The 23,533-nt window shown below is 39.4% G+C and overlaps 1 protein-coding gene across 1 annotated transcript; it reads left to right on the top strand.

Annotated features, from left to right (window-relative positions):
• The first annotated feature begins 4,008 nt into the window (after positions 1-4,008).
• Positions 4,009-23,401, top strand: fkbp11 (FKBP prolyl isomerase 11). Its single transcript, XM_028798120.2, has 6 exons — positions 4,009-4,230; positions 4,531-4,593; positions 9,197-9,284; positions 10,254-10,287; positions 12,949-13,019; positions 23,168-23,401. Exons 1-6 carry the CDS (start codon positions 4,111-4,113, stop codon positions 23,380-23,382), a joined length of 591 nt encoding a protein of 196 aa, XP_028653953.1. The 5' UTR covers positions 4,009-4,110; the 3' UTR covers positions 23,383-23,401.
• The last annotated feature ends 132 nt before the right edge of the window (positions 23,402-23,533 follow it).

Genomic DNA, 23,533 nt, shown 5'->3' with positions numbered 1-23,533 from the left:
CTCGACGCACAGCTTGGACTCTGGAACCAATCTCCTTGAGAGGGGCTGGACTCTGTACCACTCTGGAGTTGCCCCCGGTGAGAGGCGCCGAGCAGGTGTGGGTATACTTATTGCCCCCCGACTTGGAGCCTGTACATTGGGGTTTACCCCGGTGGACGAGAGGGTAGCCTCCCTTCGCCTTCGGGTGGGGGGACAGGTCCTAACTGTTGTTTGTGCGTATGCACCGAACAGCAGTTCGGAGTACCCACCCTTTTTGGAGTCCCTGGAGGGGGTGCTAGAGGGCATACCTTCTGGGGACTCCCTCGTTCTGCTGGGAGACTTCAATGCTCACGTGGGCAATGACAGTGAGACCTGGAAGGGCGTGATTGGGAGGAATGGCCCCCCCGATCTGAACCCGAGCGGTGTTTTGTTATTGGACTTCTGTGCTCGTCACGGATTGTCCATAACGAACACCATGTTCAAGCATAGGGGTGTTCATATGTGCACTTGGCACCAGGACACCCTAGGCCTCAGTTCGATGATCGACTTTGTGGTCGTGTCGTCGGACTTGCGGCCACATGTCTTGGACACTCGGGTGAAGAGAGGGGCGGAACTGTCAACTGATCACCACCTGGTGGTGAGTTGGCTTCGATGGTGGGGGAGGATGCCGGTCAGGCGTGGTAGGCCCAAACGTGTTGTGAGGGTCTGCTGGGAACGTCTGGCAGAGCCCCCTGTCAGAAGTAGCTTCAACTCCCACCTCCGGCAGAACTTCGACCACATCCCGAGGGAGGTGGGGGACATTGAGTCCGAATGGGCCATGTTCCGTGCCTCTATTGTTGAGGCAGCTGACCGGAGCTGTGGCCGTAAGGTGGTCGGTGCCTGTCGTGGCGGCAATCCCCGAACCCGTTGGTGGACACCGGCGGTGAAGGATGCCGTCAAGCTGAAGAAGGAGTCCTACAGGACCCTTTTGTCCTGTGGGACCCTGGAGGCAGCTGATAGGTACCGGCAGGCCAAGCAGAATGCGGCTTTGGTGGTTGCTGAGGCAAAAACTCGGGCGTGGGAGGAGTTCGGGGAGGCTATGGAGAACGACTTTCGGACGGCTTCGAGGAGATTCTGGTCCACCATCCGGCGTCTCAGGAAGGGGAAGCAGTGCAGTGTCAACACTGTATATGGTGGGGATGGTGCACTGCTGACCTCGACTCGGGACGTTGTGGGTCGGTGGGGGGAGTACTTCGAGGACCTCCTCAATCCCATTAACATGCCTTCCAATGAGGAAGCAGAGCCTGGGGACTCAGAGGTGGGCTCCCCCTTCTCTGGGACTGAGGTCACCGAGGTGGTCAAAAAACTCCTTGGTGGCAGGGCCCCAGGGGTGGATGAGATACGCCCGGAGTTCCTCAAGGCTCTGGATGTTGTAGGACTGTCTTGGTTGACACGCCTCTGCAACATCGCATGGACATCAGGGACAGTGCCTCTGGATTGGCAGACCGGGGGTGGTGGTCCCCCTCTTTAAGAAGGGGGATCGGAGGGTGTGTTCCAACTACAGAGGGATCACACTCCTCAGCCTCCCTGGAAAAGTCTATTCAGGGGTCCTGGAGAGGAGGGTCCGCCGGATAGTCGAGCCTCGGATTCAGGAGGAACAGTGTGGTTTTCGTCCTGGTCGCGGAACAGTGGACCAGCTCTATACCCTTAGCAGAGCCCTGGAGGGTGCATGGGAGTTTGCCCAACCAGTCTACATGTGTTTTGTGGACTTGGAAAAGGCATTCGACCGAGTACCTCGGGGAATCCTGTTGGGGGTACTCCGAGAGTATGGGGTACTGGCCCCCCTGATAAGGGCTGTTCGGTCCCTGTACGATCGGTGCCAGAGCTTGGTCCGCATTGCCTGCAGTAAGTCGAACCCATTTCCAGTGAGAGTTGGACTCCGCCAGGGCTGCCCTTTGTCACCGATTCTGTTCATAACTTTTATGGACAGAATTTCTAGGTGCAGCCAGGGTGTTGAGGGGGTCCGGTTCGGTGGGCTCAGGATTGGGTCACTGCCTTTTGCAGATGATGTTGTCCTGTTTGCTTCATCAGGCCGTGATCTTCAGCTCTCTCTGGATCGGTTCGCAGCCGAGTGTGAAGCGGCTGGGATGAGAATCAGCACCTCCAAATCTGAGACCATGGTCCTCAGCCGGAAAAGGGTGGAGCGCCCTCTTAGGGTTGGTAGCGAGATCCTACCCCAAGTGGAGGAGTTCAAGTATCTCGGGGTCTTGTTCACGAGTGAGGGAAGAATGGAGCGTGAGATCGACAGGCGGATCGGTGCGGCATCCGCAGTAATGCGGGCGCTGCATCGGTCTGTCGTGGTGAAAAAGGAGCTGAGCCGCAAGGCGAAGCTCTCAATTTACCAGTCGATCTATGTTCCTAAACTCACCTATGGTCATGAACTATGGGTAGTGACCAAAAGAACGAGATCGCGAATACAAGCGGCTGAAATGAGTTTCCTCCGCAGGGTGTCTGGGCTTTCCCTTAAAGATAGGGTGAGAAGCTCAGTCATCCGGGAGGGGCTCAGAGTAGAGCCGCTGCTCCTCCGCATCGAGAGGAGTCAGATGAGGTGGCTCGGGCATCTGATCAGGATGCCTCCTGGACGCCTCCCTGGTGAGGTGTTCCGGGCACGTCTAACCGGGAGGAGGCCCCGGGGAAGACCCAGGACACGCTGGAGGGACTATGTCTCTCGACTGGCCTGGGAACGCCTTGGGATTCTCCTGGAAGAGCTAGAAGAAGTGGCCGGGGAGAGGGAAGTCTGGGCATCTCTGCTCAAGCTGCTGCCCCCGCGACCTGACCTCGGATAAGCGGGAGACAATAGATGGATGGATGGATGGGGCTTCGCAGTCATATGTGAAGAAGAAAAAAATAAAAAACAACCATTTCAATCAGTAATAGCTATTAGCAACACTTGTAATGTCTGGTCTAAATTTTAAAATCAATTTAATGGAATCTTGATAAAAAGTTATCAATTACTATCAAAAAACGTGAATATCTCTGGGTGTGTCCAAACGTTTTACAGATAGTCAAAGAGCAAGCTTACATTAAGCTGCCCAGTATCTCATGAGTGTGCCCTTCTGATTCTGACTTAAATGGTGAGAACCGATTGATAAATAAGTCTCAAGCTCCTGCACAGGGTAAGGAGCAATGTTGGCAAGTTTTGAACAGATGATGGACTCTAGAGGGCTTGGACATTAGATAATGGTGGGAAGAACTAGAAGGAGGAGAGTATTTTGCTTAGATGATCAAAAATTAAATGTCAACCAATGCACTTCTTAGTTTAAGCAGTTGAACATTTAACATTTACTTATTTGGCTGATGCCTTTATCCAAGGTGACTTACAATATTTATTATACAACTGGTTTCATTTTTTTGTTTTTCCAACTGGAGCACAGGCAGGTCAAATGACTTGCTCATATTCACATAAGTGTCAGTAGCAGTTTTTGAAATTTTCTCAATGACACTATGTGTCTGGAAAGGGATTTAAAAAGATCTCCAAAGATCTGGAAATCAATCATCCCACTTTCTGGAAGAGTATGTACAAGTGAAGGAAATTTCAAGCAACTATTAGGGGCTGATAAACAGGGCATCGTACATTAATTTATCTTGATTATATAGCAAAATTAAAAGTTTCTGACCTTTGTGTTAATTTTGTTTCAGTTCTGCGAGTGCTGCTGTGTTCGTATAGGTTTTGGAAGTAAACGTACAGGTGTCGTCCCAGTACATTGCGTCCTAGTCCTCGGTTAAGTTTGACATAAGCATCCAGCAATCCTGCCTTGAGGGAGTTCGACTCACCCGAGAGACACGTTCACATTCCGAAGCTAGAAGTGCATTACCGCCAGACGCCATAAGAAGGTGCTGCGGGTGTAATGGCACGACTTCCCACGGGCGCGCACGCGTAGACGAACACCCTAAAGCGCGCGTGCTCACGAGTCCAATAGAGTCTGCGGCTCGGGGGAGGGAGCGAGCGAGTGAGTGAGTGAAGGCGGGGCACTCCGAGTGGGCGGCACAGAGCCGGGTTCAGATCCAGGTATCGGGAGGGAAAAGCCACTGGCTCATCCTTTCATCTGTGCCCTGAGTCCAGTTGACAGCCTTTTCGCGGTCATTCTCACGATGAGACTCTGGGGTGCCTGTGCTTGTTTTTTTCTGATGCTCTGTATATCAGGGTTGCGGTCGGAAGAAGAAAGCGACACATCGCAGAAAGTTGTAGAACATGTGGAAACTGAAATTCTGGTGAGGAAGCGCCGGGTGGTAGTAAGGGGTTTTAGGGTGTGCGTTGATTCTTGACGCACCGATACCAGGTAGCCATACCGGCGAGACGGGATGCTATGGCTGGAGTTTGCATATGCCCCCAGGCTCGAGTTTGTGTATACCCAGTTATGCCACGTTTATGCTCCGATGAGGCCAGTTGGGATACAAAGCGCTCACGGTTCCTCACTGGAGGAGATTGGAAGGGGTGCGGGGGTTAATCTCTTTTGTGGGGAACTTAAACGTTTTCATTTTTTTTAATATACATTTTTCTCTGTGTTAAAGGTGGAGCCTGAGACGTGCACAGAGACTTCTGACGTCGGGGACACTCTACACATTCACTACACGGTGAGACGCTTTCGTTTTCTTCCCGGAGAATAAGTGGACATGAAGTGCTCTGGAAAATTCAGAGGTCTAGGGGATTGGGTATGACCTGTGACTCAAGGAAATTAAGGAGAGGTGAATGGGTCTGTACGAACCCCGTATTGCCTGAGCGATGCCTATGAAACTGAGCAACACGTCAGCACTGTGCCGCTGATGTGGACGTGACGTTTACTAAGCAGCCTAGCGTCCCGCTCAGGGTTCCGATGGTTTTCTTTTCTTCCGATAGTCTGACACATGAACTATTTTGGCATTAAGGCCTTGCCTTTGCCAGTAAAACAAGAATACTACATGCTGTGGCTGTCTCTAATATTTCTTCGATGTGCAGATGGTTCCAGGCGTTACATGGAACTCATTCCTTGATGTTCAAAGGCCACTGACAGATTCACCACCTGCCTCAACGATATCAGCGATTACAACATTTTAAGCATCTTTCAATTTTTTAAAACAAAACTGAGGTATGTTATTTGGGATCTGTAGTGCAGTTCCTCCTTTTTGAAGACTTAAGTTGTGTCAAATCTGTTATAAGCCAAGACATTAAACTTGTAGCAGTACACACATTAAGCTAATTTTGTGTCACTGTCAGAACTCCACTCTAAATTATCATAGTATTGGCCGAAGTCTTTTTTTTCACTTTTTGCCCTGCATAATTGCAGGTTTATCTATCGTACACTTCCCTAGTGAATTATCTACAAATTGTAACAAGTACAAAATACAGGACTAGAGATCCAACTTGGAGAAAATTAAGACACTGCAGTCTTTCTGTTAAGAATCTTGTGTGCAACTGCTGTTAACCTAAAAACAAATTTCTCCAACTCCCTTGAATACTGACTCAGACAGTTACAGTGTATGGATCTGTGAGACTATCTGTAGTTTTCTGGCATCACCATCGGCAAAAAGCTACATTTACAAATTTTAAAGAACTAAGTTAGTTTTTGTGGGTTCTGCTCAGCAAACTCTCTTTTCCTAGGACTTCTTCAATTGAAATGCATAAACCAAGTTTGAAGGGCCTCGTCTTCCCTCTTGTTTTTAAAATTGTTCTTCTGGCATTGATTCTCTGAAATGGAATGTACTGTTCTTTACTGTACAATGGTTTTCTAATGTTTGATTTGATTTCTCAATTTGCATACAGTGCATCTTTAATTTCTTGTCTAAATATCGGGTCTTTTATAGGCCCCTCTTACTGCCTCTGTATACTAGACTCTTGTTTCTGTTTCAACTGCGTTTTTCATTTTGTTGTTCTTATCACCCTCCCAGTTTGATAACTTATTGCAGAGTTTTTGACCAGTAAAGAACAGGTGTGGTAGTAAATAAAAGACTGATCTCTTAATGTCATGGCAAATGGTCAGCCACAACATCTCTGATTTTCAAATCCATGGCAAGTTCTCAACTGTCAACTTTTATCTTCATGGCTTTGGTCTATTCCAGGTGGTTATGTCTATCATTTTGCTTAAGTGAGTAGACTGTCAAGTTTTACATCCACTGCATGGACTTGTGTGGTGATAAGCATTAGTGTTATGTAAGGCAACAAAGATATATATTGTATTGTCTCTGTTGATAGGCATAACAATAATTTAACTGTTATAAAAAACTTGTCAACTTTACCCCTTTGAATTTCTAACTAAGATACAGACCATGTGGTTGTATGTTGTATTACACTGCTAGGGATATGGGTACATGTAATGTTCATTTTTACTGCATTCATCATAGCTAGTGAGATTTTACAAAAGCTGTAAATTCAATATTTGGCTTACATAAAATAAATCTGATTTGTGCACAATATATTCTTCATCCGCTTTTAGCAGAGAATACCTTCAAATTCAACTTTCACAACTTTAAGTCAACATCTCTTAATTTATTCCTTTAATAATGTGAAAAACATAATTATATTGCACATATTTTTAACTGCTGTGGTGGGTTGGCACCCTGCCCAGGATTGGTTCCTGCCTTGTGCCCTGTGTTGGCTGGGATTGGCTCCAGCAGACCCCCGTGACCCTGTGTTCGGATTCAGCGGGTTGGAAAATGGATGGATGGATGGATATTTTTAACTGATTTTTTTTTAACTCTAATGAAAACTACTGCATAGCATCATTCTTTCGTTATACAGTACTGTATGTGCACCTTGAACACCAGCCGGTAAGCTTGTGGTGGGGATTGATCTTTTATCTGTGTAGTTTATAGGCCCACGATGGAGCCATTAGATTACCATTTTGACTCTGTTTGCTTAATTACATTTACCAGAGCACCACAATGTGTGACTGAATGTCACCTGGCAATGTGTATTTTTCAGAATATTGGATGCTATTTTTTATATGCTGTGAAAGTTTATGGTCTGTGTTTTAATGAAAAGAGTAACAATTTGTCTTAAGTATATTCATATTCAGATTTCACTTAGGCTTTCATTGCAGAATTAGTTTTAAAATTTCTGGCCTCAACTTATTTCTGTCATAATTGTGAATACCTTTATTAGATCTCTTCTTAATCTCTGTTTGCTTAGGTTGATAAGATTTCTTTAGCCTCTCCCTTTAATTCTTTAAAGTAAGATTAGAAAATGAATCAATGAATGAATGACTGTTTTTGAGTATACCTTGTGATGACCTTGTGCATGGTTACAAGTATGTTCTTTTCTGCTGTATTAGGCTCTGGTACCCATCAACCCTGCACTGGAATGAAATGTTTGAAAAATGAATGCATCATGTTCTCTGGATGTACTCAAATGCCCTTCATGAGTACTAAGAACATGTTCTACAAGCATAGTCTGTAGTTTAATTGTAATGTTTCTAGATTTGTACTCCACATATTGAGGAATTAAAGCTCCATTTTAACCTTTTAATTGCTTCTGTACACTTGTTATGGATACTGAAATACATTTTCTTCTTTTCACTAAGGTTTTTGACAATATGTAATTTATGGGTCTTTCTTTTACTTGTTGTTTCCGATCTGTATTTCAGAGTAGTACAATACCTTACACGTGCCTGTAAAGTCCAGTAAAATTCACTTGAATGTTGCAAATATATTTGAGTGGTGGCCATGCAGCCACTTGAATTCACCAATAACTGATATAAAGCTCATACGATTATAATACATAGAATAAAAGTATAATTATTTATATTCTATTTCATATTATAAATAGTTATGTATTTTAACCATTCTGGGCAGCTCTTTGAGACTATGTTTGTGTAGGATTTTATTTTTTACTTTTTAAAATGTGTCTTTAAAAATTGAAACATACTATTAAATGAGTGTGTGCATTCCGCAGTACCTAATATTAAACCTTTAAAATGTAAATGACTATGTCAGAAACCAGACCCAAGATCCCTGGAGCTGTGAGACAGGAGTGTTAATCATTGTGCTGGTCCTCCAGCAAATATAATTGTGTGAAATATGCTGTTCTTCCAGATTGTTATGGGAAGCATTGAATTAGGATTTTTTGATAGTTTTAATTAATGAAAACCTACTGCTGTTCCCATATTCAATTCACTGCCTCTTGGTGGTGGCTGTTTTATTCTACAAACATTCCAAACAGCTATTTCTGTTACATATTCTCAGCTGATTAGTAATAGCTTTTTATCACTTGATTAATGTTTAAGACTTGAAAAGCTTTTCAGAAAGAAATCACTAAATAAAGTGCTAATATGTTCACTTAGAAGCCTCTGTGTGGGCAGAGACAGGTGTAAAATACTTGTGAAAGGAAAAAAGACACAAAATAAAGGCTTGGTAAAAGAGTTTCCTATTTCACAGGCAAGTGTTGACCATCACAGACAAACTGCTACATTTCCTCCCAGAATGTATTTTCATCTCTTCACACTCATACTCCCTATAACATGGAACTGGGCTAATGTTTGGCCAAAATGGTGGACTAAGAGGCAGTTTTCAGCTTATAAGCATTAAAAAAAAACACTTTATCTGAGGTGAAGCAATATTTCTAATACATCACATTGTATGCTTTATCTGTCTGTCAAATTTCAGAGCTAACTTCTTTCATTTTGAAAGGGTTATGATTTCAAGGTGGCAGAAGAAGGGAAAATGTAACACTAAGTATAGCAATAGCAATATTGATTAGTATGTCTGGTGAAAGTTGTCTCCCAACAGCTGTAGTAGTATTGTGACATGTACAGAGTTCAGTGAAAATTTTACTTGTTTGCTAACTTAATAATAATAATACATTTTATTTCTGTAGCTCCTTCACCATGCTCAAGGCATTTCATTACTCTCTGACACCATAATGAATAATAATATATTGACAGAACATCAGAAAATTATGTGTAAACCTTATCTTTTGGTTTTGTTTTCAAAAAAATATGAATTGTCAGTTTTGGTGATATATATCATATTAATTAATGGAGCGTAATGGAGGCATTTCACCTTCCAGAATCTATCTGCATCAATGCTTTTTTTGTGTCTGAATCTCTGTTAAGAATTAAAAAAAATATATGTATATTTTTAAGTTATATATATTTTCAAAATAATATTAATATTTGTTATAGGGGCACATGATGTCATCTTAATTTGCACTAAGCCTTTATTTTAACAACAGATTAAGATTTACTTGTATTATTTTGTTTTAAAGGGGAAGCTATTAAATGGGCAGGTTTTTGATAGCTCTTTATCTCGGGACCCCCTGGTTGTAGAACTGGGAAGAAAGACTGTCATTCCAGGTGAGAAACTGGTGAATGTTCTTTTGATGTGAGAGCATGGACCCCTTTACAAGCGTTGGTAGTCATGCAGCTAAGATGTAGTATCTATAAAAATTGCACTGATTATGTTTTATTTTTGAAAAGCTACTTTTATCTTTTACTGGGGGGAAAAATCTTAAATGGTAAGGAGTCCTTGAATGAACAAAAGAAGATGCCTTATTGGCTGCGACTGTAAAGTGAGTGACCTTGTTTCTAATTATGGAGGGACTGTGTGGTTAATAATTAGTGCCTGTTGCCATTGTTGCCATTTAACACTCTATATACTCAGAGTTTCATAGAGCTTGCAGTAGTCAGCCATAGATATGAAAAAGGACACATTCTGCATGGATTTCTGTGAAAGAAACAGACCGACACTTGAACACTTCTCATCTTTGAAACACTAGACTACCTTGTAATGTAGCACTTACTGTTCTGAAAATGACTTTGATTGTGTTACCCATGAGAGGTGCATTATAAAGGAGACCCTGACGTGTATGAATGCCTAGTATGTTAAGAAGCAGACAAACAGATGCATGTACAAGGACACTTCCCACATTTCTTCATCTATACCCTCAAGCTGTGAGATGCATGAATTTAAAATTTATCTTTATTGTGTTCTTAACTAATTTGATATATGTGTAAGTATTTTTGTTGAAATGATTGTATATTTGTAAGAATGATTTATTATACCAATTTCACCAAATAAAATTTTTATGCCTCTGGCATTGTTATGTCAATACATAGTATTAAAGTAAAATAGATTCTTATATCTTGATGCTTTTTATAATGTACTTTGTAATAGTGCTTGCTGTGAAGTTTAACAGATAATCTCTCTGGCCTATCTGTTTTAATCCTCTGGTGTCAGCACTATACAGTGGTTTCAGCAGAGTATCTTACTTCAGCATTTATGCGTCTTTTCTTAATATTTCCTGTCTCTTTTCTTTACTGCAGGTCTAGAGCAGGGTTTGCTGGGAGTCTGTGCTGGGTGAGTCTTTACTCTGTGTTGGGTTTATTCTAGGAGAAGTTGATATTTCGCTTTGGAATCATTTTGGTTTTTTTTTTTAATTGGAATCCATAGTAATCAGAGCCACGAGACACAGACATAACATTGATTCTCAGCAGTAGGATAATTAAACTGATTTATTTAACCCAACCATAGCTTTATACCAAATGAATAGAATATTTGTTTTTTAACATCGGTATTGTGCTTAGTTATATTAGCTACATGCACAACCCTTCTTGAGCATGTTTAATGTCAGTTAATTTATGAAGTGGTGTTCAAAACGGGCATGTATGTTTATTAAAATGAAGCTGTATACATGCAGTAGAGTGTAATGGTACACTTCTCAGTCTGTGTATACAATGGAGCGGTAAATTAATATAGTTTTTTACTTCTATTCCTTGGTGCTCATTTGCTGTGCAAAAAATGAAGCAAAGGAAGGGGAAAAGGATTATTATTTATTTATCCTGGATGAAGGTATTTTTAAACTACATAAATCCCTTTATCTATATTGGGAGCTAAACGTAAGTCATGTTTCTCTTTAAAAGCTAATAGCTCCTCAGTGGCTATTACCAAGAATATCATGTGTGGACGCTAGGGGTCGCTGTTACCCCGTGAAACCCACCAGACAGACGTCCAGGACACGCATGTAAAAGCCCCAAGAAGAACTCTTTAATATTTTCTTCAAATACAGTGCACCAAGCACCGCACACTCCACAATTCTTCAATACTCAATAATTAATAACAATAATCACAATACAAATAACAATTCTCCACTCCCAGCAGCTTCGTCACCCAACCTCCCAACTCCTGCTCCCCTTGCTGGGTCTTGCATTGTCCTTTAAATAGGCCTTGACCCGGAAGTGTTTCTTCTCTTCTTCCAGGTCAAACATCACATCATCTGTCCTCAAGTAGCCCGGAAATACTGTGGGCTTCCGTCCTTGTGACTCCGAAGTACTTCCGGGTTGTAGTAACAGTAGGAGTCCCCAGGTTCTTTGTGAGCTCCCCCTGGCGGTTCCCAACAGGGCTAAGGAAGCAGACTCCATGTCCCAGGATGCCCTGAGGGAATCCGGGGAACCGTTGCTGTCCAGGGGAGCTGCCACCTAGTGTCCCAGGGGAGGCAGTGCCCTGAAAAGGCTGCCTTCCTCCATTCTTCTCTTTCACGGACATCCCGGCCGTCCTTCACACATGATAATGATAATATTATATTGTCAGACAAGTGTTAAATTTTTCTTGCATCACAGCAGCTCCATCTACAGCACCATCAAAATAACTCCAGTTAAAACAAAAAATACATACATTTAGTATGACACCATCACAAAACACAATATTTATGCACAATTGAACTAGAGTGAAGCACAAAGGAGTTCCTCATGCATCTTGCTTCTGTGAAGCGCTGTACTATACTGTTTGTGTTTTCAATTTTACAATTTTCTGACCCCTCATCTTCATGTTTGGAATATACACACTTACTTCCTATTCATGCCCAACTGCTGTGAAAGAAGAGATATTTTTTTTTATCTGGATTGGCCACATTGGAAGATTTACACACATTTCTCATGGGTGGAGGTTTATTTGTTTTGAACCTATTTTTGTAAAACTTGACTTATTTGTATGGAATGTTATTTGATTTTCTGGATTTTATTGATTTTATAAAATAAATGCTGGGAAGTTAGTGTAGGTGAGCCATTCTCCATGCAGCTGCTATAAAACAGCATAACTGGCTCTATGATGATATCCAGTTCCAAGATGGATAGCATGCACTGAAAAAACGTCAATTAGTTGTGCTATTTACACTTCACAACAGGAGATATATTCTTTCAAAAAGATGTAGTTTTTTAATAACATGTAGTCAACAAAAAGGCACTACACCCCCACAATTTGAGGGATATATTTCTTTAAAACCTGAACAATACAAGAAACACAACCTGAAAACTGAGACAAAAGTGAAGCAGGCAATCTATTCTTTCATGGAAGAGAATGGCTGATGATCACTCACATATTTAATGGAACTAGAAGGAACCATGGTCATACAAATAATGTTCTTAGTATTGCACTGCACACTCATATCTGTATACAGTACAGTGGCTTCATACAACTTTAGCTTTACCTGGTATTGAATGAAGAAGCAATTTTAAAGGTTTGGCCTAAACCTCTGAGAAAGTCACCCTCATGGTACTCTTAAATTTTTTTTTATCACTGAGTGTGTTTCTTCATGGTGGTACCATGCTTAGGGTTGCTGGTTTACAACTCCAGGAGACAGATTTTTAAATCCCAATGTCATATTTTACAAATTCTATCAGGTATATGCCAAAGATATATAAATGTACATCAGTAAAAATAAGTATTGAACGCGTTAATGTGTGGATTATTTGGACCGTTACCGACATCTGGTGTAAATTTCATGTCAATTGTTCCATTAGAAATATATCTACTGAGAAAAATGTTGACGCGTTCATTACTTATTTTTCCCACTGTATGTGATGAGTTGTTACTTTGTACACACTTGGCTGACGTCCTGATGCTGCTGAGATAGGATCCAGCCCCCGGTGGCTCTAACAATGCTTTAAACACTCATTAAATAGACTCTCTCTCTCTCTCTTTCTCATTTCAAGATCTAACAATGTAAAATTTTATTACTCACAGGCAAAAATTAAAAGTTATCATTCCTCCTCACATGGCCTATGGCAAACGTGGATTCCCACCCTCAATTCCAAGTAAGTGTCAATTTGGTTCCCTTTTTCTCTTGGTACTATGTGTGGGACAAACCATAAAATAAAATCAGTTTTATTTTAAATTAGTTATTCAATTAATTGAGCAATTGAGGGTCAACAAGCGCCCAATTGCAATTGTTAAAAATTGAAAATTAACACTTTAGGAATAAATGAAATGTGTAATTTTCCATCCTTTTCCCAGAGATGCAATACAGATAGAAATATGTGAAAGGCAGTGGGTATCCTACAGTTAAATGTTCAGTCAGTGGTCTTCACTAAATCCCTGGACCCTTTGTTAAATGACAGTGTCAGTGGGATGGAAGTGTAGATATTGACTCCTGCAGCCAACAGTGACTGAATAAAAAGAAAACTATCGCACAACAGTTACCTGTTGTTGACAAAATATGATATTGTGCTTATACTGTTAGATATCACAGTTGTGATACATCTTGCATTATAAAGGAAAAAAAGCAGAACACTCTCCAGTACCATGTGACAAAGTTGAACTCCAGTAATGCAAAATAGAAAATTAACCTTACTTCTAATATGGTGTCAAAAGACTGAATCTATGTTATCCAAACTGCATTGGTTCCTAACTAAAAAGCATAACTTGTAATATTAGTTTACAGAACTGGTGACCTATGTTATTGAATTACTGAATCACTAATTATAATAAAACTGCAAAAGTAAAACCTTAATTCAAAAGTTTATTTTCCCAAAGCACTAACTGTCAAGGAAGTAATTGAATAATAGTAATGTCTCACATTAGCCAACAGTTTATTTTTCTGTACAGCAGTAGCCTCTATTGGCTCTATAATATACAGCCAGTTTCAGCTGTGCATCAAAGTTTCCCCTGCACTTATAAATATGGGATTGGATCTCAGTGGGTATAGGCAATGCAAAATGGATAGCATGTTATTTTTTGTATAGCTTGTGATTATTTTGGAATAATTTTCATTTATTTCATGCCAGATGAAATTTATTTATAGATGAGGTAGTAATATTATTTGGCATGCAACTTTTTTTTACTGCACATTTTACTTACTGTTGGTGTGTTTTGGGAAGGGCTGATTTTTTGTGTGCAAGGAGGGGTGTTGAAATGAAGTTTAAAGTTTTTTATTTAGTCATATTTACATATTGTAAGAAAATGTAAACATTGTCTTCTCATTTGGATCAATTGACCCAGGCATAAAAAGCACATAAAGAAAACATGTTAGAACTTTATAAATTCAGAAACCGTTACATAATTTACCAGTTAACAAAGGTTCATGATATACAGTACGTAGCATGCCTTTGAAGATACTCGCTATACTTCTGATATCACCTAAAGTGTGTTTAGCCCTCATTAAAAACTCATATGGAACTTAGGGAGAAAGCAGTTCCTGGGGTGGTCTGTAAGGGCTGTATCTGGTGGTTTGCTGTCATTAGCTGAGATGATTCCCAGTTTCTTCATCTCCCTCCAGCACACACAAATCAACTTGTCTACATCAACTCCAATAATTTTGGTTGTCTGTTCTGCACATGGCTCCTTCTTTATCCTCTTTATAGAAATCATCACCTATTTTGGAATGACATTTTGTATATGCTGTGCCTAATTTAATTTTAAACATTGTTTTGATGAGTCAGTTCAGCTTGAGCTTAAACACTCGGTTATTGTGGTGTTGTGGCCTTCTGGTAGCACCCTATTATAATGTGTATTGTGTAACAGTAATTTCAGTTTGGTCACTTAAGAAGAGGGGTTAAGTCAATAAAAAGATGAGAAATTTGATCTTTGTTTTGTGACCCTGAATTTCCATCTAGCCTAGTTGATGTGTTTGGTGGTTGGCTCACTGCATTTTGCTTTACCCTTCTATTTTGCCCCAAGCTCTGTTTTTTTGTTTTGTTCTCCTTTTCTGTTTTATTCTTTAGTTTTGTTGGGTTTTCAAGGTTTTAGGTTCTTGTTTAAGGTTGCTATTTATAGTTGTCTCTGTAAGAAATTCTAAATTATGGTTTGATTTTCTGCCTTTGCCCTTAATTTAGGAATAACTGTTCTTCACTTTTTTTTGTTTTTAATATTCAGGGTTGATTTTAGTTGAAGATTTTTACTTGTATTTATTTAGTAAAAGTTTCTAATTTCTTTCCAAACTTTTAAGCTTTAAAAAATCCTTTATTGTTTATTACTGGTAAAGAGCATTTTGCTTAAGTGTAAAGGAAGGTCTTTGGGCCGTTAGTCATGGTAGTTTTCTTTTTATTGATAATAGTTGGTTAAAAACTTTTTTTAAAACATTTACAATTACTTATCTGACACTTTTATCCAAAGCAATTTACAACATTTGAGATACAATTGGTTATATTTCTTTATTCCAATAGGAGCACAGGCAAGTGAAGTAACTTGCTCAGGGTCACACAGTGTCAATGGTGGGATTTTAACCCACAACCTCAGGGTTTGAACTCTAAAGCCTTATCCACTGCGCCACACTGTCTGACTGCTGGCCTATTAACAGTAATTAGTTTTGGGTTGCTGATCAGTTATCTCTTTTGTAGGGTTTTTTTTTTTCTCTTTCCAGTTTTACTTATTAATAAACTCTTATGCTAAATATTACCCCTTTTCCAGAATATTTACGGTTCTTCAGAGTTAATTAGTAATTTTTGGTTCATTAAGTGTAATAAAAATCCATATTGAAAACTAGCTCCATAAAAATATTCTTGTGTTGTATGTTTTTTAAATAAGTTACAGACTCTTCCCAGTCATTTAGTTTTGAGGACCTGGGTTGGGCTTTAGTTTTGGTCAATTCTGGGTGGTCCTGGGCTTTAACTAAGCCTCCCTTCTAATAACTTGCTATAGTATTATTTGTATATTCCCCATGAAACAATTTGGGAGTGTATTGGAGGATGCACAGCTACATGGGGCAGAGTGCAGGAATATGCTCGACATGCTTTTGTTTCTCCATAAATACTACTTTGTGTGTATACACAAGTGGGAATGATATGGAAGACTATGGCATCATTAATTTTTTTTCTCATTCCTATGAGAGATTTTGTGACCAAGTATTGTGCTCACTTACTGTACTGAAACGAATGCTTGCTTAAAATAGGACTAGGTTAGGAATTTTTTTTTCTGTCGGGAAAATGTTGCAATATTTGTCTTGTTAACCATTTTTGTAACCACAGTAGTTAGGTAAGTATTGACATTGGCTACATTTGGTTAGTATCTTCAGTTTTGAAGTCAAACTACTAACATATTACTTGGCACCAAGTGGTTTTTCATATTCCTGTCTAAATTTCTGTAGCTATCCTTATTTGTAGCTAAAATGCTTTACTCCTCATCCAAATCAATCAAAGTAGACATTTGTGATTGAATGGTACAGTGTCTGATATTCATGCAAAAAGTTTCAAGTGTATCAGCAAATATAAGTACTGTGAATTTAGTGACTGTCAAAACAAAATAAAAAACAATGTGATGTTTCACAGTCCTACTTCCTTTATAAACATGAGCATGACTTCCACTGTCTCCAGCCAGATGATGGCTAGATGATTATCTTGGATACCTTGACTGAAGTGGTTTTAAGTGCAAGTTGACTCAGTTTTAAAGGTTTAAAATTTTAATATCTACATTATTAAATTAATCTGAAGAAAATAGTTAAACAATAGGGTGTCAATAGTGTATGTTATAGAAGTATAGAAATAGAATTATTTAATTAATTCTGTTTTTATGCTATTGATTCAGTAAACAAAACAAACAAAAAAAGGAACAATGCTTAGGTGGCTAGGGTAATAGAAGACCACCATGGGCAGCATAGCAGCTAAATATCTGAATAGAGATTGGAATGAAATAACCTGTGTATTTAGTAAACTGAAGTTGTCGATGTTTGTGTTAACAATTTGCTTTGTTAAATAGTTGTGACATCAGGATAATTCTTACCTCTTCTGCACCACTTTTCTTTATGAGAGTTTATGGTGGTAACATGTTTAATAAGATAGGACCAGATCACTTTCCTCTCCTAACAGTTTCACCAGGGGATTTACCAGGTGATCCCACTTTAGTTAAGATCTCTAATCCATTTAGCAGGTTCTGATTTGGCAATTGGCTCCATTCCAGTGAGCTGTAACTGTTACATATGCCAAGATGCTTTGAAAGCATAATCACTAGATGCTTAAACTACCTCAGCTGGCTCATGTTCATTTGGAGTGGTCCGCGAACCCTGCGAAGTTTGCTTCCGTGTGAGTTTGGTATGGGCACAGAAGTATTCACCCAACTACGCAAAATGTTTTGAAGCCAATGGGCAAGGAGGAACTGAAATAGTTTTATATTTATATTATTAGTTATATAATGGTCTAATGGTATTCAGTGTCTCTCAGGACTAGGGAAACATTTGCCAAATATGCTGGACCAATTATTGTTGCCAGAAGTTTGATCTGAGCTGTGAAACAGAGGTACTAACTACTTTGCCACCATGCCTCAAACAACAAAAGATGCAGACAGAAATGCAAGAAATGGCATTAAAACTAGCAATAATTTTAAAAAGTATATATAGATCATTGTGTTCACAGAGTTCTGATCTTGGGCATGCTTTAACGACAAATCAGCGGTGTGGGACTGGCTCCTTCCATTGTTTAAAGTCATGGCTCTGGGTGCAGCTGGAACATCTTTTTTATTTCCAATTTCTATGCAGATGCTTTGCACTTTTTTTCTTCCATCAAAAACATAGAAATGCCTTGTAAATAGTAATAAATTGTTATTGTTTTTAATTTCACAGTGTCTCGTGTTTTCTTTCTAAGGGAGGAGAACAACTCCCTTAAGGCTTCCTTTGGCTCATAGCTGACACATGGCTAATTATACATGCAAAATTTGCTATGTGGCATAAGCCAGTTTACAAGGATCAGTGGTTCTCATTATGGCCAGCTAATGTACCCCTCAGAATCAAATTCTACTTTTTTTTTTTTTAATTCATGCAGGTGTAAATCCTCTGGAGTACCAATCAGTGTTAAGATCAGGAATGCACGAAGTAGATCAGGTAGCGATTATACAGTATTATAATATACTGTACATACCCAACGTTCCGTGCATGGCTGCTACAGCTCTGGCCTTGCAAAGCATCATGGTGTGGTGCACTGGGAAGCAATGTTCATGTAAGCAAACTGCATGCCAATTTTCCAGAAATATATTTGGCGAACAAAATCACTAGTGAACACATGAACATATTCAGTTCAAAAACCACTTTGGCCAATCAACACTAATTTGTAGCTACAAAACTACAGTATTATGTTGGGATTTAGGATCATCAAGTTCCACACCCTATCACAGAACATAAAAGGCACAAACACTCTGGCACTGGAATATGAATTTGACTGCTTATATCCACAGTTTCATTCTTTCAGTAGCAAGCCAAAATTCTGCCACAGAGAGGTGGATGTGGAAATAAACCAAATAAAAAATTGAGAGTTTAATTCAAAGACATAATTCTTTCTTCCCTTATTGTCTTATATTACACCCTCTGTACTGCAGACACCATGTAAGTCTCTTGGCCATTCAAATATTCCTTTCTACCTTTCCTTATTAAACAATGTCAATGGGTATTTACACTTGTGGTACCTACTCCTCCATCACCTTGCACAGAGTAAACCAATTTTCTTATGGTATATAATTGTGACAACGGGCAGGAAACCATTCTAGTAAATGCTGGAGACTGCAGCCAGATGATTCTTAAAGGATAAGATTATCCTCAAAAACATGGAATTTTCAAAACTCTCTTTCTCCGAAACATGATATTCTCCAAGGTAAAGTTGCATCTTTATATCCTCTTTATGAGGATCACAAACCAGTTGGGGGACAACATGCATCCCACATGGAACACATTTGACTTAACACTAGAAATTTGTATATAATTGTTAGTGTGCAAATACAGAGATAAGATGGCATGAGACCGCTTTTTGGGATTCTGTACTCTCACAGCTCACATAAACTTAGTAAGCCCTAAGCAGTCAACAGCATGCTTCCACGAAACCGGTTGCCTAATGTTATATACCCAACAACTCAATCCAAGTAGTCTGCTATTCACTCCAGTTTGATTTAGTCATAGGTGTGAGTTCTGTATTTTTGAGAATTGACAGCCAATAAAACTTCATCCGATAGTACAATGCATCTAGAGCAGCGACAAGGAATAAGAAACAAGCAAGTTTTGGAGTACCAGGTGATAGCACACATGAAAATGATACAGTTTGCATGCATTCTCCAGTCCTTGAGTTGGGAATCAGACCAAGGTGCCTGAAACTGTGAAGTAACATTGCAGATCACAATGATGCTGAGCAGTCTTAGGTCCAATGCAAAATTATCCAAATAGAAAATAAATGGTGGAAGTATTATGGATATATAAAGAATCTGCAAATGTCATCAAATCGGAAACTAAAATAAACAAAGTACATTTGAGTCATTTGACATCACAACAGAGAGAACATTATTATTGAAGACAGAAAATAAGTAAAGATGGGAATCACAAACATAAAATGAAAAGGAGGTGGATTTTCAGATGAAATTTGAAAGCTAGGATTGATGTTCCAAATAGTAGGAGCTGCAATGGCACAAATGGTGTGTTTACCTGCATAGCATATTAGGCCTTTGAGAGAGAGAGAGGGGAGGTCACCGTCACAAGATCTTGGGTGTTCTGGAGGTGTATTGAGTATACAGAAGACTATTTTTGAGTGCTTCTTTGTTGACTTTATAAATAGTAATGGCATATTTAAACAGAGAGAGAGTGGTCCTTTACCAGCAGCTGGAGGGAAAAAAATCAGCCAACCACAAATGGTTTACTCCTCTTGTTTGTAAAAATACAAAAAATGATGGTTTGGCTTGGTCCTAAATGTATTTTTGGTCAAAGCTCAAGAATGGTAGAGCCAATTAGAGAGGTTTTATTTTTGTAAAAAGTACAGAAAAGATTGTCTAGGAGCATTTAAATTAAAAAAATGTCAAGATTTTTTTGTTTAGGATAAACAGTATTTAGCCTTGTACACATTATGAGTACTTTGTGAATCTTTTGGATAGAGAGGAGGAATTGGTTTGATTGGGTTTTGATAGTTTTCAAGGTGACATTGAGAACAAGAAAACCAATTCTAATTGCTTGTGAGTTTAGTTTTGGAGGTTAGAAAGAAAGAAAAGTGTACTGTAAATGTCTGTGTAAGGCAAAACCATATTTAGATTAAACACTTAAATTATCAAATGAGTGTTTGATCATTTTCTGAAACTGCTGAATCCAATATAGGACACCGGTTATTTTTACAATGTCTGGTATTTTCAGCTGTTAAGGTAAAACTAAGGCAAGATGAAAAGAAAAAAAAATACTGTAATAAAAATAAAAGCACATGAGCAGATTTAGTTTTTCACCAGTTTGCAGACTCTGGACCTTCTTTTCTAGCTACAAAAGAATTATACGTGTTATTCAGTAGAGATACTGCCAACCGAATTATTGTACGAGCTGAAGTTTGTGTCACTTCACTGTTAAACAGCCTTTCTAAACCTTGTGATTTGTCAACAACAGTATTCTGCTCAAGCATGTAAAGTGTAGAGAACAATTTTATTTTCAAAAAGGATTTCTTAGTACTGTGCAAAGTAAAAAGCAAGTTGTTGTCAACAAAATGCAAGCACCTTACAGGTAAGCTAAAATGTTTATCACTCGTGATCAATATCCAGGATGGTCCATTAGGTGTTTCAAATAATGGTTTTGAGGATCAGTACTTTTCAATGTCAGACTATCAAATTATTATATAGTATAAGTGTAAGAAAAGCCAGCAGCTCATTATAACTGACATCAGACCACATAAGTAAGTTCAGTCACAATTACAGCTAAAATGACATAACAACGTATTAACATGCTGAAATTCTGTGCAAGATCATCTGTATCTGCTACATCTTCCTTGCCACCTGGAGATCAGTCAATGTTAGGTTTGACAGTTGCCCAAACCTAATGTTACACCAGCACATTTAGAAGTGGTGTCAGAGTTTACCATTCATCCATAATCATCACCTTCGTATGCTTCAGTGACCATTGCTGAACAACTAACATGACAAATGGCTTTTTTCTTGACATTCTTTCCTTTCTGACAGCCTTTATCTCTCATGATACCAAAAATGCTCCAACAGCCACCCTCCTTCACTGCCTGCAATTCACTGGACACACGTAAATTCAGGGATGCCTGGATTCATGTGACTAGCGGTGGATGAGTGATCTCAGTAATAACTGTAAAAGGGACTGGATTGTCCAGGCTAGTGGTAATAATGTTTATTTTAAAAAGAAAAAACAATGTGTTCTTCAAACATCCTAAATAATTTTGGGGTTCTGAGCTATAGCTTTGGGCGGCACGGTGGGTTCGCTTCCCGGGTCCTCCCTGCGTGGAGTTTGCATGTACTGCCCGTGTGCTCCGGTTTCCTTCCACAGTCCAAAGACATACACGTTAGGTGCATTGGTGATCCTAAATTGTCCCTAGTGTGTTTTTGGTGTGTGGGGGTGTGTGTGCCCTGCGGTGGGCTGGCGCCCTGCCCGGGGTTTGTTTCCTGCCTTGCGCACTGTGTTGGCTGGGATTGGCTCCAGCAGACCCCCGTGACCCTGTAGTTAGGATATAGCGGGTTGGATAATGGATGGATGGGCTATAGCTTAGGGTTATCCCATGCAGAAGCCCAGCCATGGGTATACTTATCAGATGGAGTTAGTGAAACTTGATGAAGGCCACAGAGCTGAAACAATGCATCTCTGATTTTGTTTTCTTTACTTTACATACCTATCACTGCAATTCACTTTTAAATTCTACAGACTGCAAAATCAATATTTTAGAGAACTTTTGGAAATGTGTTATTTAGGAGGCTTGAATGTTTTTTATTGAAAAAAGGCAAGAATATTGCTGGGGTATAAAATTGAATCAAACCCTCCTTTTAGCTGGTATGTGTTAGCACAATTCCACAATTGTGTAATCAACAGTATTTATGGGGTTAGAAGGTGATAATTCTATACCATTCTGTACCACTGGTATAATTTAGCAACAGATTGAACTGGAAAGTAAACCTTTTAATTGCTAACATTTCTTCCACTTAACATATTATTTATTTATTAACAGTTTGTAGTGAGCCCAATGGTAATTTATGTTGAGTTTTATATAGCCCAGAACAAGGGGCTACTGTATATTCACCAATGGGGAGACAATTTATTGTAATAATTCAGGTGGCTTGATTAACTGTTTTATGTGTTGTTTGTTACGTGACAACTTACTAAACATGTATTTAGTTGCTTCCATGTAATTGATGTTCTAAAATGGAAAACTTACCCCAGTTTGTATTTAAAATGATTACCTATTGTCACTGTATTCTCAAAAGACAGCCTTTAGGGCAGGACATGTTGTGTTGTACAAGACACTGGAAACAGAGGATGCAATGATATTCCTGTTAATTTGTAAACACACAAATTTGAAAAACAGCGGATTATATTGCCAGAGTAGATTCTGGGTGAGGAAGAAATTAGCTTCAGCAAGACTAGCAGTTGATGGCCATTGAGTCTGTATCATCATTTGAATCTTTTCTCTAAGAACAGACTTATTTGACTGCCTGGTGAAGGTATCTAATCCCTTGCCCTCCACAGCAGGTCGTAAGAGTTTGTTTTATACTGTTTTTACTTTTCTGATGTTAGCCAGGTAATTCTGCTAGATCTCATCATCTGTGTCAGGACCTTCCTACAAAACCCTATCTCCACTCTCTGACATAAGTGTCAGTGTAATTAAAAAAAATGATAGTGTGAAAAGAAGCTAGTTGCTGCAGTGATGGTGACTCAAACCTAACAGCCTGAAGTCCAGTTGGCATTTGCTAAAAAGCAAAGAGTATGTGCAAATCCATCTTCCAGAAATGAGGTACAGTACTTGGCTTCTTGGAATCGCTTTTGTCTGGATATACAGTAGCTACACAAAAACAACAGACACAGCACTTGGCAACGCACTTCATATTTATTTCATCACCTCCTTTGTAAAATAAATTTTCAGTTTAATCTCTGTGCTCAATTCTGTTGTTCTAAATCGATTTGTAAAGTTTGAATAAACTTATTCACTGTGCTAAGCACTTTGTAATGGTAGTTGAAATAAAAAGAGTTTCAGCACAGCCAGCAATTCTTCTTTTAAATTCATAAAACATGTGTTTGCAGGTGATGCGGCGCTGGAGTTTGAAGTGGAGGTGGTGACCCTTTCCAAGCAGACACCCTGGCAGCGAGTTGTAAACAACGTCATACCTTTGGTCTGCTTGGCACTGGTGCCTGGCTTGCTCTGCCTAATAGGAGTCTACTTGTATACCAAATCTAGCACACCCAAGGTATCGAAAAAGAAGTTAAAGGAAGAGAAAAAAAAGAGCAAAAAGAAATAAATTGGTTGTTTTTAACAAAGGTCTCCTACTTTTCTTTTATTCAGTAAGTACAATCTTCTAGATTTGTTGCTATCAATGCAGCTTTTTTTTCCAATATTCCCCTCGGGCAGATTCATAAGAAGCTTAATCTTGTGCTTGTAGTAAGGTGGGA

Source organism: Erpetoichthys calabaricus, chromosome 3, assembly GCF_900747795.2.
Source record: "Erpetoichthys calabaricus chromosome 3, fErpCal1.3, whole genome shotgun sequence".
NCBI classification, from domain to species: Eukaryota; Metazoa; Chordata; class Cladistia; order Polypteriformes; family Polypteridae; genus Erpetoichthys; species Erpetoichthys calabaricus.
Note: the sequence above shows the minus strand (reverse complement) of the source record. Positions and strands in the feature narration are given on the sequence as shown.